General features: G+C 44.1%; 1 protein-coding gene across 1 annotated transcript in view; it reads left to right on the top strand.

Annotated features, from left to right (window-relative positions):
* ADK (adenosine kinase) overlaps positions 1 to 13716 on the top strand; it is a 333994-nt gene that overhangs the window by 130427 nt on the left and 189851 nt on the right. The window contains exon 6 of the mRNA XM_015414519.1: positions 2360 to 2468. Coding sequence (XP_015270005.1) covers positions 2360 to 2468 — 109 coding nt within the window. The remainder of the gene's footprint in view (positions 1 to 2359; positions 2469 to 13716) is intronic.

The raw sequence follows: 13716 nt of genomic DNA, 5'->3' as shown, positions 1-13716 counted from the left end.
CCAGAGTTGACTGTAGATGTACACCAGCAGCTTGGGTCTGCGTAGCTGGATTTTGGAGGTGTTTTGTTTCTTTGAACATCAGCTCTAGCTCAATTTGCTGTCGGAAGTTCCCTCCACGTAGCAGAGGAGGTCAAGTCCTCTTGGCCACATCGAACTAGGTTTGTGGTATTTTGGATCCCACAGCAGGTGTTTTCTTGGGAAGAACAATGTGGCTGAGATACTTTTCACTGTTCATGGCACCGAATTGGAGTTTCCTTGGCTTTTGAGTGCCCTCAGACTTGCCGGTCGTGACCTTCACATTGTAGCTGTTGGTTTAGCATCATGGTACCTTCTCCATATGGTGCATCCCCTTGTGCTAGGAGACATTCTGTGCTCTAGTTGCAGGTGCCCAGGGGCTGCAGCGGGAAGGGGAAGGCCCCCGTAGCCTCTGCCACCAGCCAAAGGTTCAAAGGCTGGTGTGCCACTCTGTGGTTTTGAATGATATTGAATCTGTTATTTGGAAGGTGCCTTGGGGGTGTTTGATCTTGGACAGGGAGGAGAGGTGAAACTTTAATATAAACAAAGTTTGACCTCTGTACTAATGCTTTTCTAGCCCTAATTTTCTGCTTGTCTTGATTGGAACTGGAATTAAAATGTAGACCTGCTTTTCCCTTACCTCAGGTTCATGGGAGGTAACCTGGGCTTCCCCTCTTACTGTCTTGGCTGAAAACTGAGGTTTTCATTTCTTAGCTTGTGTCTGGATCCATTTCTTAGCTTGTGTCTGGATCCCCTTTTGAAGACACTTAAAGCATGCAGCGCCTTGCCACGTACTACAAAGACCGGCACCCAAATTTTGGCTTAGCCTGGACCCATACAAACAGATTCTGGATTTGACAAAAGAGTAATTGAGAACCATCAGCGTTATACAGCGTTATTGATATATTTGAACATATTCCTAAACAGGAATTTTGTGCTCAAATTGGGATACAACAGTTATTTTACAGAATCGCACTGTATAACATATGCTGGCTTTATGAATTTTTCTGTTAATGTGGAATTTATATATAAAGTATTTAAAGAATTCAATAAATGCACAAGCACATAGCCACACAACCAGGAGCAAGGGCCAATAACAAAATAGAAAGCAATGACAGAGGGAGGAAGAATTCAAAGAATGCACAAGCACACATAGCCACACAACCAGGAGTGAGGGCCAATTACAAAACAGAAAGCAGTGACAGAGGGAGGCAGATGGATCTCCATGGGGAACGGAGTTCGTTTTGGTGTCCTGCCCCAGAAGACCCTGTCCTAGGTTCCCACCCATCTTTTGTTCATTGACGTGAGTTCATTTTTGGCAGGTGTGAAAGAGTTGGGCCCCTGATTGGGATGGCCCAGGCTACCCCAGTCTCATCAGTTCTCGGAAGCTAAGCAGAGTGGGCCCTGGTTAGTATTTGAATGGGAGACCACCAAGGAAGTCCAGGGTCGCTACGCAGAGGCAGGCAGTGGCCAATTGCCTCTCAGTGTCTCTTGCCTCGAAAACGGGACAGGGTTGCCATAAGTCAGCTGAGGGCTGATGGCACTTTCCCCCCCCCCCACCACCAAAAGAGTAGGGAGTGTGGATGGACTAAAAAGTAGCTTTATAACCCTGTTAGAAGATCTGTGTTAGGCCAGCACAAAAAATTTCACAGCGGCGCACAACTTATCCCTGCACAATAGAGTGGGAGCTGGCTTTGTAAACCGACACAGGAGGTTAAGTCAGCACAGCTGACATATCGGTGCTGTGCTGTGGCCAGCCACCGTCCGCAGATGCATCATTGTACTGTTGCACAGGCCTGCTATGGGACACGTGGATGGACAGAAACGGCTCGCGGGAGGAAGGGAAGCAGAATCCCCGAGTCATCATTCCAAGGGCATTCTGAGCGTTCAGGCATCTGTCCTGGTGAGAGATCTCATCTAGAAGAGCAAGAAGGTGATTAGTACTGATGATGTCCCACTATACAGAGAGAGAGAGAGAGAGAGAGAGAGAGAGAGAGAGGCTCGCGAATCGCCCTCTATAGAGAGAGAGAGAGAGAGAGAGAGAGAGAGAGAGAGAGAGGTCCTGCTCCTCTTTGTCTTTCGCAGGGTACCATCCTGGTATACACTGCTCTCAAAGCAGTGTGATTGCAGTACAGAGCATTAAGGCTGGGGATGGGCAGCCATTGCCATCTGTGATAAATGGCTACCTGTCCCACAGCAGCTGTCTGCCATAGCTGGTGCCCATCTGGCGTGATCTGAATGCATTGCCCTGCATATCCTGATGTTCAAGAGACCTCTGAGCTTTTTCACTGTTGGGAAGACGGCCGTGTTGATGATGATTATCGTTTTATTTTTGTTATTATAGGTCTCTTGTTGCTAACCTGGCTGCTGCTAATTGTTATAAGAAGGAAAAGCACCTTGACCTGGAAAAGAACTGGAAGCTGGTGGAAAAGGCTAAAGTTTATTACATTGCAGTAAGTGACCTTGCCAAAAGTTTGGGTACATTAAAACGTTGAAGTGTAAGTGTTCAAGTTGCACCAGGCATGTGGCAAAAGTGGTGGACATTGAAAATCTGACTCCCCTGGTACACCATGTCTTCAAAAATTTGCCCAAATCCTGGCACAGCCTGGGGGGGGGGGGGGGGGAAAAAAGAAGAAGCTTTGTGGAAGAAAATTCACTCTGTGTCACATTCACATTTCATGTCTGGAGGAAATTGTTTGAAAGGATGCCCAGATTATATAAAGTGTGCTGTTAGCATGATTATGCACTGTAAACAGTTCCACATGCCCTTCTTAATTGCTGTTTATTCCATAGCATGTTTTAGAAACAACAATCTTGAGTAGCTTCTTGAAGGCAGAAACTACTGTGGTGGGTATTGATAATGGCAGGACCTTTCTTTGTGTAACCCCCACTGAGGAGGGGAGGATGCTTGGAATTAGTTCTGAGGATATTTTTCCTCATTCAGGACATACAGAAACTAGTCCACATAATTATGTAGATTACATTCTGGTGCACTGTAAATGACAGATCTGTGTGCGCGTGTGCGCACGCTGTTTGTTGATAAGCCTGGTGTCAGGTAGCAAATATAGAAAGCATCTATGACAGATTAAAACACGTAATGTGCGTATAATGTATGGGTCCTGTGTGACAGCTGCTGCCATCCTTTACCTGAGCTATGTGGGAACAGCTGGTGAGAAGTGTAAAAAATTGATTATCCGGGAGGAACAAATTCATTTCAGAAAAGTCATTTTCTTCAGCAAGTGATCATGCCTCCCACAGCCTCTTTGGCATGCACTGCTGTAGATTTTGCATGGCTGGCATCGATCCTCGTGTGTGGCCAAAGCTGGGGCCATTTGTGACTGCCAAATAAATGCCCTGCAAAGGCTTTAAAAAGCAAAGGGCTCCCACCGCTCCTGCCATATTTTCTAGAACGAACATTTCCTCAGTAGCCTGCTCATTTTTAATTGATGCTTTCAACAACAACAAAAAAAAGGGCTGTGTTTTCCTTCCAAAATAATTATACCTTGGTTTGTTCTAAATGGCATACTTGGGGATAAATGCAGTGAGCTAAACATTGCAGGGAGGCTTTAAGAATATTATTAGATAACGAAGGGTGGAAACAAATGGTGGCAAAGACTGTGCAGCAGAAACCCCACTGGAATTCTTTATATTGTCACGCCTGCACACAATCATGGCGGGTGCACACTTATCTTTGTCTAAGCCATTGTGTGCCTGGCTGTGTACAGGAACTTGACAGTGTGAGTCAGCCCTTTGTGTCCCCAACTTTCCGTGGTGATTCTAGAATTTGTACCTTTTCCTATTTTCAATCTTCACCCCACCCCTACTTGTGAAAAGTAAGACAAGGATCAGCAAGGCCCTGGTGTACTACTAAACCAGAAGAACCTCCTGAGAATTAAGCTTTCTCTCCTCCTGTTCCTTACAATGCCTGAATTGTTTTTCTAAGCAGAGATACCATGGTGGTAGTATAGTAGTCTTAATGATAGAATTATTGAACTGATGATCAGGGATAATTAATATACCAGAACATTTCTTCTTTTTACCTGGATGGGTGAAGCTACTCTGCTTCACAAAAAGCATGGTGGTAAGTTAGGAGTGTAAACAAAATGTCTGTCATGCTGTCGCTTTTCTCAAACATGCTCAACAAACCTTTATTGCTGTAATGCAGTTGCATGAAAAGTATGACCGCTGAAGACAGTGTGATATTGTATATTGAGTTGTAGTAGTATGTTCCTCATCCACCAGAGATTCACTGATACACACAAAGTGCCTATGAGTCCCCCATCTTGTGAACTTTGCCAGTATTTCCATTGTTGGGAACACGCCTGGGTTGTTTGAAGTGATTCGGTTTTACTTTTTCTGAAACAATAGCTCTGCGTTGATAGTATCATGTGCTATAGGGCACATGAGAAAGGACTTGTGGCTGAAATGATGCACAGCTCTGAAGAACCATTTCAGGATTCTTCAGCAAGGGCAATGAAAGGACAAAATTTGCCAACATCTACCCGCTTTACTGGTTTGATTGAATTTTTAGCTCCCCCTATTCTGTGGTCTTAGAGAGCTTTATAGCCCTCTACACATATACATTTTTGTTCCCACTGTCAGACTCTTGCACAAACTCACTCTCAACAACACTCTTCTTCTAGTGATTTGTTTATTGAGATATGTAGTTGTGTCAAGTAGAAACAATCTTTGTCAGAACTTACTTAGTTTGGCGCCAGCTCTGGTATTATACATGATTCAAACAACGTCCCCCAGTGACCTGTCCAATCAGTCCATTCACGCATCCCGCCTAAACTAGCATGCACTCCATTTCCCCACACACACCTGCGAACCTAACAGTTTCATTATGTACAATGGCCAACTATCAGAGACAGTCAAGGACACTCGCATTCTTCCCATACGGGAGGCCCCCTTAAGAAAACAGATACATAGTGCTAAGCAAAGCAGGTTCCCACACAGACATACACACACTCCCCAACTGCCCCCCTAATAGCCCAGATACAGAGTGGTTACAGGACATAAGACCCCATGGCAAACGAGGCCCCCAGTTTGACATTCTGCCCCCCCAAGACTCTCACTCTCCCAGCTTCTGAGGGAAGCGTTTATGGAAGGTGCGAACCAGCTGGGGGGCTCTCACATGATCACTTCTCACCCATTTATTATGACTCGGGTCAAACTCTCACCATTTAATAAGATAGTATAGGTGGTCCTGATTTTAAAGTCTGACGTCTTCCACCCCCTAGTGGAGTTCCCCTTCCACGTTTAGGGGAGGGGGAGCTGCTGGACGAGGTTGCCACGTTGAGGGACATGGATCCTTCTTCAGCAGACTGAGATGGAAAACAGGGTGGATGTGTCGTATGTTCTTTGGGAAGTCTACTTCAACAGCCACCTTATTAATGACTCTCACAACCTTAAATGGTCCCACATATTTCCACACCAACCCCCTAAGGTTCTTTTGTGGAGATGTACGCAGAATCTCCTGGGTGAAGGTCCCACTCTGGGGCCCGTCCCTTGTCTGCTTGGGCCTTATAGTCCTCCTTTGCTTTAGCCAGAGTTTGCTGGATTAGGGACCACTGCTGAGTCAAGTCAGCCCACCAAGTCTGTAAGTCCATCGGACCGGGGGGTTCTGAGGCCACCATGGGTAAGGGCCCCCCATCATAGCCATGTACCAACTTGAAAGGGGTGGCTCCTGTAGAGCTATGCACAGAATTGTTATAGCTATATTCCGCATAGGGGAGCAAATCCACCCAGTTATCTTGTTGGTAATTGATGAAGCATCTCAGGAACTATTGCAGGACTTGGTTAGTTCTCTCCATTTGACCATCAGTCTCTGGGTGGTAGGCACTGCTGAGCCCTTGCTCCACCCTAGTAACTTTAACAGTTCTTTCCAAAATCTGCCACAACTTGGGGGCCCCTGTCAGATATGATCTTCCGGAGTATCGAATGTAGCTGCGCAATGTGCTGCATAAACAGCTGTGCCAATTTTTTAGCCGAAGGCAACTGTTTGTAAGGGATGAAATGTGCCTGTTTTGAAAAAAGGTCCACTACCACCCAAATCACAGTCCTCCCTTTGCTGGGTGGCAGGTCTGTTATAAAATCCATGGAAATGACAGCCCATGGCCTCTCGGGGGTTTCCAGAGGCTGCAACAGTCCTGGGAGTTTCCCAGCCCTGCGGTTCCCCATTAAACAGACTTGGCACGAAGACACATATTGAGAGATATCAATCTGCATATGTGGCCACCAAAATTGTCTCTGTATCAGGTGCAGGGTTTTCAGGTACCCGAAATGCCCAGCCAGTTTGCTGTTGTGCCCCATTTGTAAGATGCAAAGCCCTTGGCACAAAGAGTTTCTGTTGGCCGTACCAGCATCCATTTTCCCCCTGGGTGAGGTTGCCCTCTTTCTCCACCTCCTTATCACTATTGCTGAAAGCGGCTTTGAACCGTTTCAGCCAGGGTTCAGTACTGAGAGGCCCCTCTGCTTTGGCTTGACTGCCCGTGAGCACTGCCCCCCCCCCCAAACTGGGCAGGGGCAAACATTGAGTCAATCATTTCCTCTCGCTGACTGGTATGCTGGGGCAGGCGCGAGAGTGTGTCAGCAAGGAAATTGGACTTCCCTGGGAGGTGCTTAATGATAAATTGGAACTTGAAGGAGAATTCCGCCCACTGCAACTGTTTAGCGTTCAGGCACCTGGGGGTTCATAACTCTTCCAAGTTCTTATGGTCAGTCCACACTTAAAACGGCACCCGAGCCCCCTGCAGCCAATGTCTTCAGGTAGAGCCATCTTAATGGCCACTGCTTCTTTATCCCAAACCGCCCAATTTCTCTCTGACTTAGAAAACGTCTTGGACACATACGCGAGGGGGTGCAGGTTCGTCCTCATCTCTTTGCAGAATCGCCCCCCCATTGCCACAGAGGTGTCCATTTGCACCACAAAGGGCTTATTTTCATCCAGGTGCTGTAGGATCAGCTCAAAGGTGAACAGAGCCTTCAGTCTATCAAAAGCATTTTGGCACTCTGGGGTCCTTCCCCTTAGTTTTCAATAGGTCAGTGAGGGTTAGGACCACCTGGGTGAAATTGGGGATGAATGAACAGTAGAAATTGGCGAACCCAAGGAATGATTGTAATTGCCTCCTTGTCTGAGGGGTTCCCACTCCATTACATCTTGAATTTAGTGGGGCTCTATGCCCAGGCCCCTCCCAGAAATTTGATAGCCCAGAAAATCCATCTCTTCCTTATGAAATTCACACTTGGACAGCTTTGCAAATAGGCAGTTCTTATAGAGGGCTTTCAACACGTCTCTAACAAGTTGCACGTGTGACTCCTTATCTTTTGAATACAAAAGCTCCTCCATCTCGCATCTAGATTCTTGCTGGACCAGCTCGATGTCAGTTTCTTTGGACAGCGCCCCTGCAACTTGCAGTTGCACGGGGTCATTGTGGAATGATCGTGAAACCCGTCTCAGTTCCACCTCTGATTGGTTCCGCCAAACTCTTGGTCCCGGGGTTAACAGCCAGTCCGGGTTGTCCCATCTCATCTGGACAGAACGCAGATCTCTCTGTCTCGCTCCCATGCCTCAGGGTTTCCCCTTGTCTAGGGGGGGGGGCGAGAGGTTCTAGGACCAGTGCATCAGTTTGGGTACCAGCAGTGGTCCCAGTGTCCTCATTCTCCTCGCTCATCACAGCGGTGGTGCGATTGGTTGAGGTAATGAGTAAGTTCTCACACTGTCAGACTCTTGCACAAACTGACTCTCAACAACACTTTTCTAGTGATTCGTTTATTGAGATACGTAGTTGTGTCAAGTAGAGACCATCTGTGTCAGAACTGACTTAGTTTGCTGCCAGCTCTGGTATTATACATGATTCAAACACACACACCCATAACCCGTCCAAGCAATCCATTCACACATCCCGCCTAAACCATCCCCCCCCCCACCTGCGAACCTAACAGTTTCATTATCTACAATGGCCAGCTATCAGAAACGGTCAAGGACGTTCACATTCTTCCCATACAGGAGGCCCCCTTAAGAAAACACTTATGCAGAGATGACATATAAAAGGACTTACGTTGAAAGGTTTTTCTTACAAATATAGGGCATTTGCAGACGATGTGATGTTTTTAGTTGAAGAGCCAAATAACAATCTACCGTTGTTGATGGAAAGGATAAAAGAATTTGGAGATTTGGCTGGATTTTATGTAAATAAGAGTAAGACGAAAGTGTTATGTAAAAACATGACAAAAGAGAAACAATTGGAATTGCAAGAATACAATGTGAAGTTGTTAAAAAGACAAAATATTTGGGAATTGAATTGACAATGAAAAACATAGACCTCTTTAAAAACAATTATGAAAAGCTTTGGAGTAAAATACAACAAGACTTTAAAAAATGGGATACCATGAACTTGTCACTGTTGGGAAGAATATCGGTGGTTAAAATGAATGTTTTACCTCGTCTGATGTTTTTATTTCAAACCATCCCGATTGTAAAGGAGTCTAAGGTGTTGAATATGTGGCAGAAAGAAATATTGAAATTTGTGTGGGCAGGAAGAAAACCAAGAATTAAAATGAAAATTCTATGTGACGCAAAAGAAAGAGGAGGATTTCAGTTACCTAATTTTAGACTATATCACGAAGCGGTTTGTCTTACTTGGATTGAGCAGTGGATTAATCTAGACAACCAAAAACTGTTGGCGTTAGAAGGACATGATTGCAAGTTTGGCTGGCACGCTTACTTATGGTATGAAAAAGTGAAAATTGATAAATTATTTAAACATCATTATATAAGAAGATCACTGTTCGAGACGTGGATGAGATACAAAAGATTTTTTTTTGAAGCAAGATCACTTTGGATTGTACCAGCTGAAGTAATCAAACCATATTCAAGACATAAGGGCGAGGACTGGATACCATATAGAGATATTTTAAAAACAGCAGGGAAAATTTTTGTGATGAAAGGTAGAGAAGAGCTAGACTTTGATTATGATTGGTTAAATTACAGGCAGATTTATGACTTATTTGTGACAGACAAAAAAAGGTATGGTTTCAAGGGGGAGAAAAATGAAATAGAATGTGTATGGGATGAAAAAGGGAAAAAATGATATCAAAAATTTATAAGATTCTGTTAAAATGGTTTACAGAGGATGAAACTGTAAAAGAGCAAATGATTAAATGGGCTATAAACATGAATAAAGAGGTGACTATGTCATCCTGGGAATATTTGCGGAAGAATTTAATAAAAATTTCGACTTGTAATAATTTAAAAGAGAATTGTTATAAAATGATGTATAGGTGGTACATTACGCCTAAGAAAATAGCAAATATGAATGAGAATATGTCAAATAAGTGTTGGAAATATAAGAAACATGAAGGCTCTTTTTATCATATGTGGTGGACTTGTGATAAGGCTGTAACTTTTTGGACAGAAGTTCATAATGAAATGCAGAAAATCCTGAAATGTACATTTAAAAAAGAACCGGAAGTATTACTTTTAGGGCTTAAGATGGAGGAAGTAAATGTAACAAAAAAGACATTGTTATGGTATCTGATAACTACTGCTAGAATGACATATGCACAATCTTGGAAACAGGACAGAGTACCAGAGAAATGGGAATGGATACAGAAAATGCTTTTTATGGCTGAAATGGACAAGCTGACAAAGAAACTTAACAATAAAGAAGACAAATAATTTTTTGCAGAATGGACAGACTTTAAAGAATATATGGAAACTAATTGGGATGTTAAAAACAATTTACTTTGCTTTGATAATTATTAAGAACAGAAATGGTAAAAGAAAGTGACTGAACAGTAGAACATAACGTTACCTAGAAATCTGAAAGTGAAAATGTAATTTGATGGTGGAACAGTAAAAGGGAGAGAGGGGGTGGGAGCATTGCGGGAAGCCATAAGGGGGGGGGAGAGAAAAAAGAAATGGATATATGTTAAAAGAAATGAAAAGTTGTAATGTTGAATATGTGGTTATATCCAAAAATAAAAAGTTTGGGGAAAAAAGAAAAGAAAACAGTTATGCAGTGCTTAGCGAAGCAGGTTCCCACACACACATCCACAAACTCCCCAAATGCCCCCGCAATAGCCCAGATACAGAATGGTTACAGGAAACGAAGACAGAACATAAGATCCCATGGCAAATGAGGCCCCGAGTTTGACACCCACTGTGGTCATAAGCTCAGTGATTAAAGCATCTGGGGACGTATAAGAGGGCAAATTAGTTATGTTTTTAAAATTAAAGTGATTAATCAGCTAATGAAAATGAAAGCATCAAAAATGATTAAGAAAGTAAGTTCATTAGTTGTTGTAGATTTTCCGGGCTGTATGGCTGTGGTCTTGGCATTGTAGTACCTGACGTTTCGCCAGCAGCTGTGACTGGCATCCTCAGAGGTATAACACAGAAAGATGGAGTACTCTCTGTGTCAATGTGAGAAAAAAAGTAATTTATATCTACTCAGGAAGGTGGGGTAGGGCTGAGTTATTATCTTGTAGGAGTTCCCTAGGCTGTGACATGCCAATGGAGGAGCTTTCCTGAGAAGGTTCTTTTGCATATGGATTGGCTGTAGGAATTCTAATCTTATCTGTAGTGCTGTCGTGAGATGTAGAGCTTTTTGTGTTTTTCAAGACTGGAAACCATGCCCTAATTATTTTTAAGAACACTTTTGAAATTGTGTTTATGTTTATGGATTTCAGTGGCTTCCCTGTGTAATCTGACATGGCATTTGGATGTGTTGTCCAGCATTTCAATATCTTGGAAGAAGATACTGTGTCTTCCTTCTCATTGGGTGGCCAAAGTATTTGAGCTTCAGTTTCATTATCTAGCCTTCCAGGGAACAGTCAGGGTTGATTTCTTTTAGGATTGACTGATTTGATCTTCTTGCAGTCCAAGGGACTCTCAAGAGTCTTCTCCAGCACCATAGTTCAAAAGAATCTATTCTTCGGCACTCGGCCTTCCTTATAGTCCAACTCTTGCAGCCATACATGACTACTGGGAATACCATTGCTTTGACCATGCAGACTTTTGTTGGCAGGGTGATGTCTCTACTTTTTATCATGCTGTTTAGGTTCACCATCGCTTTCCTTCCAAGGAGCAGGGGTCTTTTAATTTCATGGCTGCTATCACAGTCTGCAGTGATCTGGGATCCCAGGAATGTGAAGTCTGTCACTACTTCCACAACTTCCCTTTCTATTTGCCAAGGAGTGATGGGGCCGGATGCCATGATCTTAGTTTTTTTGATGTTGAGCTTCAAGCCCACTTTTGCGCTCTCCTCTTTAACCCTGAGCAAGAGGCTCTTAAGGTCCTCTTCACTTTCTGCCATTAGAGTGGTATCGTCTGCATATCTGAGGTTGTTGATCTTTTCCCCAGCAATCTTAATTCCCGCTTGTGATTCATCCAGGCCAGCATTTCGCATGATGTACCCTGCATATATATTAAATAAGCAAGGTGACAATATACATCCTTGTCGTACTCCTTTTCCTATGCGAAACCAATCAGTTGCCCATTATGAGTGAAGTTTGGAAGGTATTATGGGTTGGTAGGGGGGATATCCTTCCTCCCTTGGTCTTTCTTACTCCACCTACCACAGGTATTGTACATCCCAGTATTACAGATTGCAAATATTTACAGATGGATAGATGAATTCATTGTATCAGCACTGTATACAGCTATTTAATTTCATTTTAGTGTTAAGACATTCCAAATCCTTAAGAGATAACAGTTTGGGGTGTTTTTTTCCCCCACACTGAAATTGACTCTTTATTCTTGTAACATTATCAGTTTGGGCATTAGAGGGGGGTGGTCTGGAATGTATCCCTTAGCAAGTGTCGCCCCTCCTTTTCCTAAGTATTCTGCAGACAGGAGCCTCTTTGCAAAAGCGGTGTCTACCCTCCAGTTATCAGTGGTATCCATGAGAATTGATCGGACTCTCTTCCTCCTCCTGCTTCAGCTTAAAATCCCAGGCGAACGTCCCTTTTGCTCCCCCCCTCCTCGGTGAGGTCTGGGCATCGCTGCTCCCGTTGTGCCTTTTTAGAGAGCAGCGCATGATCAGAGCACTTCCAGAGCCCGGCTGGCTGCAACAGCCCAGCAACAACAGCAGTGCCGTTTCTCACAAAGAACATGTTGAACGGGAGCCAAATGTTTGGTGGCAGAGTCTGTTGCTAGGAAATCAAGGTCCTGAGGCGATCACTGACAAAGCAAGCAATAACAAGAAGGCAGAATTACAGATTTAAAAGGGGGGGGGGAGAGTGGTTGGTGTTATAATTACCCAAAGAAATCTCTAGTCATTAAATAGGCTGTTTTTATGATTGACTTTAATTGGAGGTTAGTGGAGATATTTAGCTCCTTTCCCACCCCTTTAAACACAGGCGTGCACATAATCCGCAGAGCGGCAGGGCTTGTTTTTCTAGGCATCGCGCGGAGCTTGCCCCTGTAATTTGATCCCCACTGACAGATGCATTTTCTATGCTGCCATTTTGAATTAACCTATTGTGCAACAATTTTCCTCAGCTCTGTTGAATAAAACATCAAGTCTTATTACCTCGGATGGATTTGATAGAGTCAAAGAATGCACTTCTGGATGGAGAAGGCTGTTTGCAGAGAGTTCGGGTGCTTTGAACTCTGCCGAGGAGCCCCAATAATGTGCGAAAAAGGTGGCGGGGGTGCATAAAGGGGGGGGGGGGGGGGGCAGGGAGGATGGCTGGACAAGAGAGGGAAGGAGGGGCTCTGAAGCTGGTGCAGGGACAGCCCTTGGGGTCATAAAATTGCCACAGACGCTGCTTCTGCAAGTTGGCATTTGTTGATGCCGGAGACCACGACAGTCCTCGCGTCCTCATTCAGATTCTTTGTATTAGGACAGATTAAATGATAAATCCATTTCCATGTTGTAGATTTCTCCCTTCCCATTTCTGTTCTGATATTTTAAAATCATAAATGCTTTTTCATGACCCACGATGAATGTGAGTTTCTCTTGCATCCTTTCCTTTTGCCACTTTTTTCCTTAAAAAAAAAATAGCTTCCTTTGGAGTGCTTCATTTTTATCGCTACTCAGTGGGGGTGGCTCCACACCTTGCCAGTAGTATTGGGCAGACCTGACAACCCAGGCAATACTCCTGTAAGTGAACATATGGGGGGGGATACGTAATAGCCGGAATTGTCCAGATGTCTGATCAAATGCCACAGCAATAGAGCCTCTGCCTGTTTTGTCCAGCCATCCTGGCACGCTGCTGATCAGATGCCCGTGCCAAGCTGTCGGCTCTGTTAAGCACCCAGATCCCCCCAGGCAAGAAGACAGCTGCTAGAACTACAACGAAATTTGGTAGCTCAATCTATTTTTGCTGCCCTTGAGCTATCAAAGGACTGTTAATTTAGACCACCCCCAACATATAAACCTTCAGGGAATATCTTTTCCCCCCAATGTGTTTGTAATTAAAATGATAAAACATCATTATTATCCTGAAATTCGTTGGGCACAGTTTTGCATTGGACAGATACCTACAGAGATGAACGCGGCATGTAATCTTTATCGGTATAATGGCTCCAAATCCATCATATCTGCTCACACGCACACCCATCGGTCCATGAATGTATTCCGTGCACACATTGGGAAAGCGAGAGTCTCTGGGTTATTTCCGTAGAAGGATTTGGAAACTCAGCTTGGCTGGTAATGAGCTGCTTTAGGTGCATAACCTGGTCTTATATTC

Source organism: Gekko japonicus, unplaced genomic scaffold, assembly GCF_001447785.1.
Source record: "Gekko japonicus isolate JY-2015 unplaced genomic scaffold, Gekko_japonicus_V1.1 scaffold484, whole genome shotgun sequence".
NCBI classification, from domain to species: Eukaryota; Metazoa; Chordata; class Lepidosauria; order Squamata; family Gekkonidae; genus Gekko; species Gekko japonicus.
Note: the sequence above shows the minus strand (reverse complement) of the source record. Positions and strands in the feature narration are given on the sequence as shown.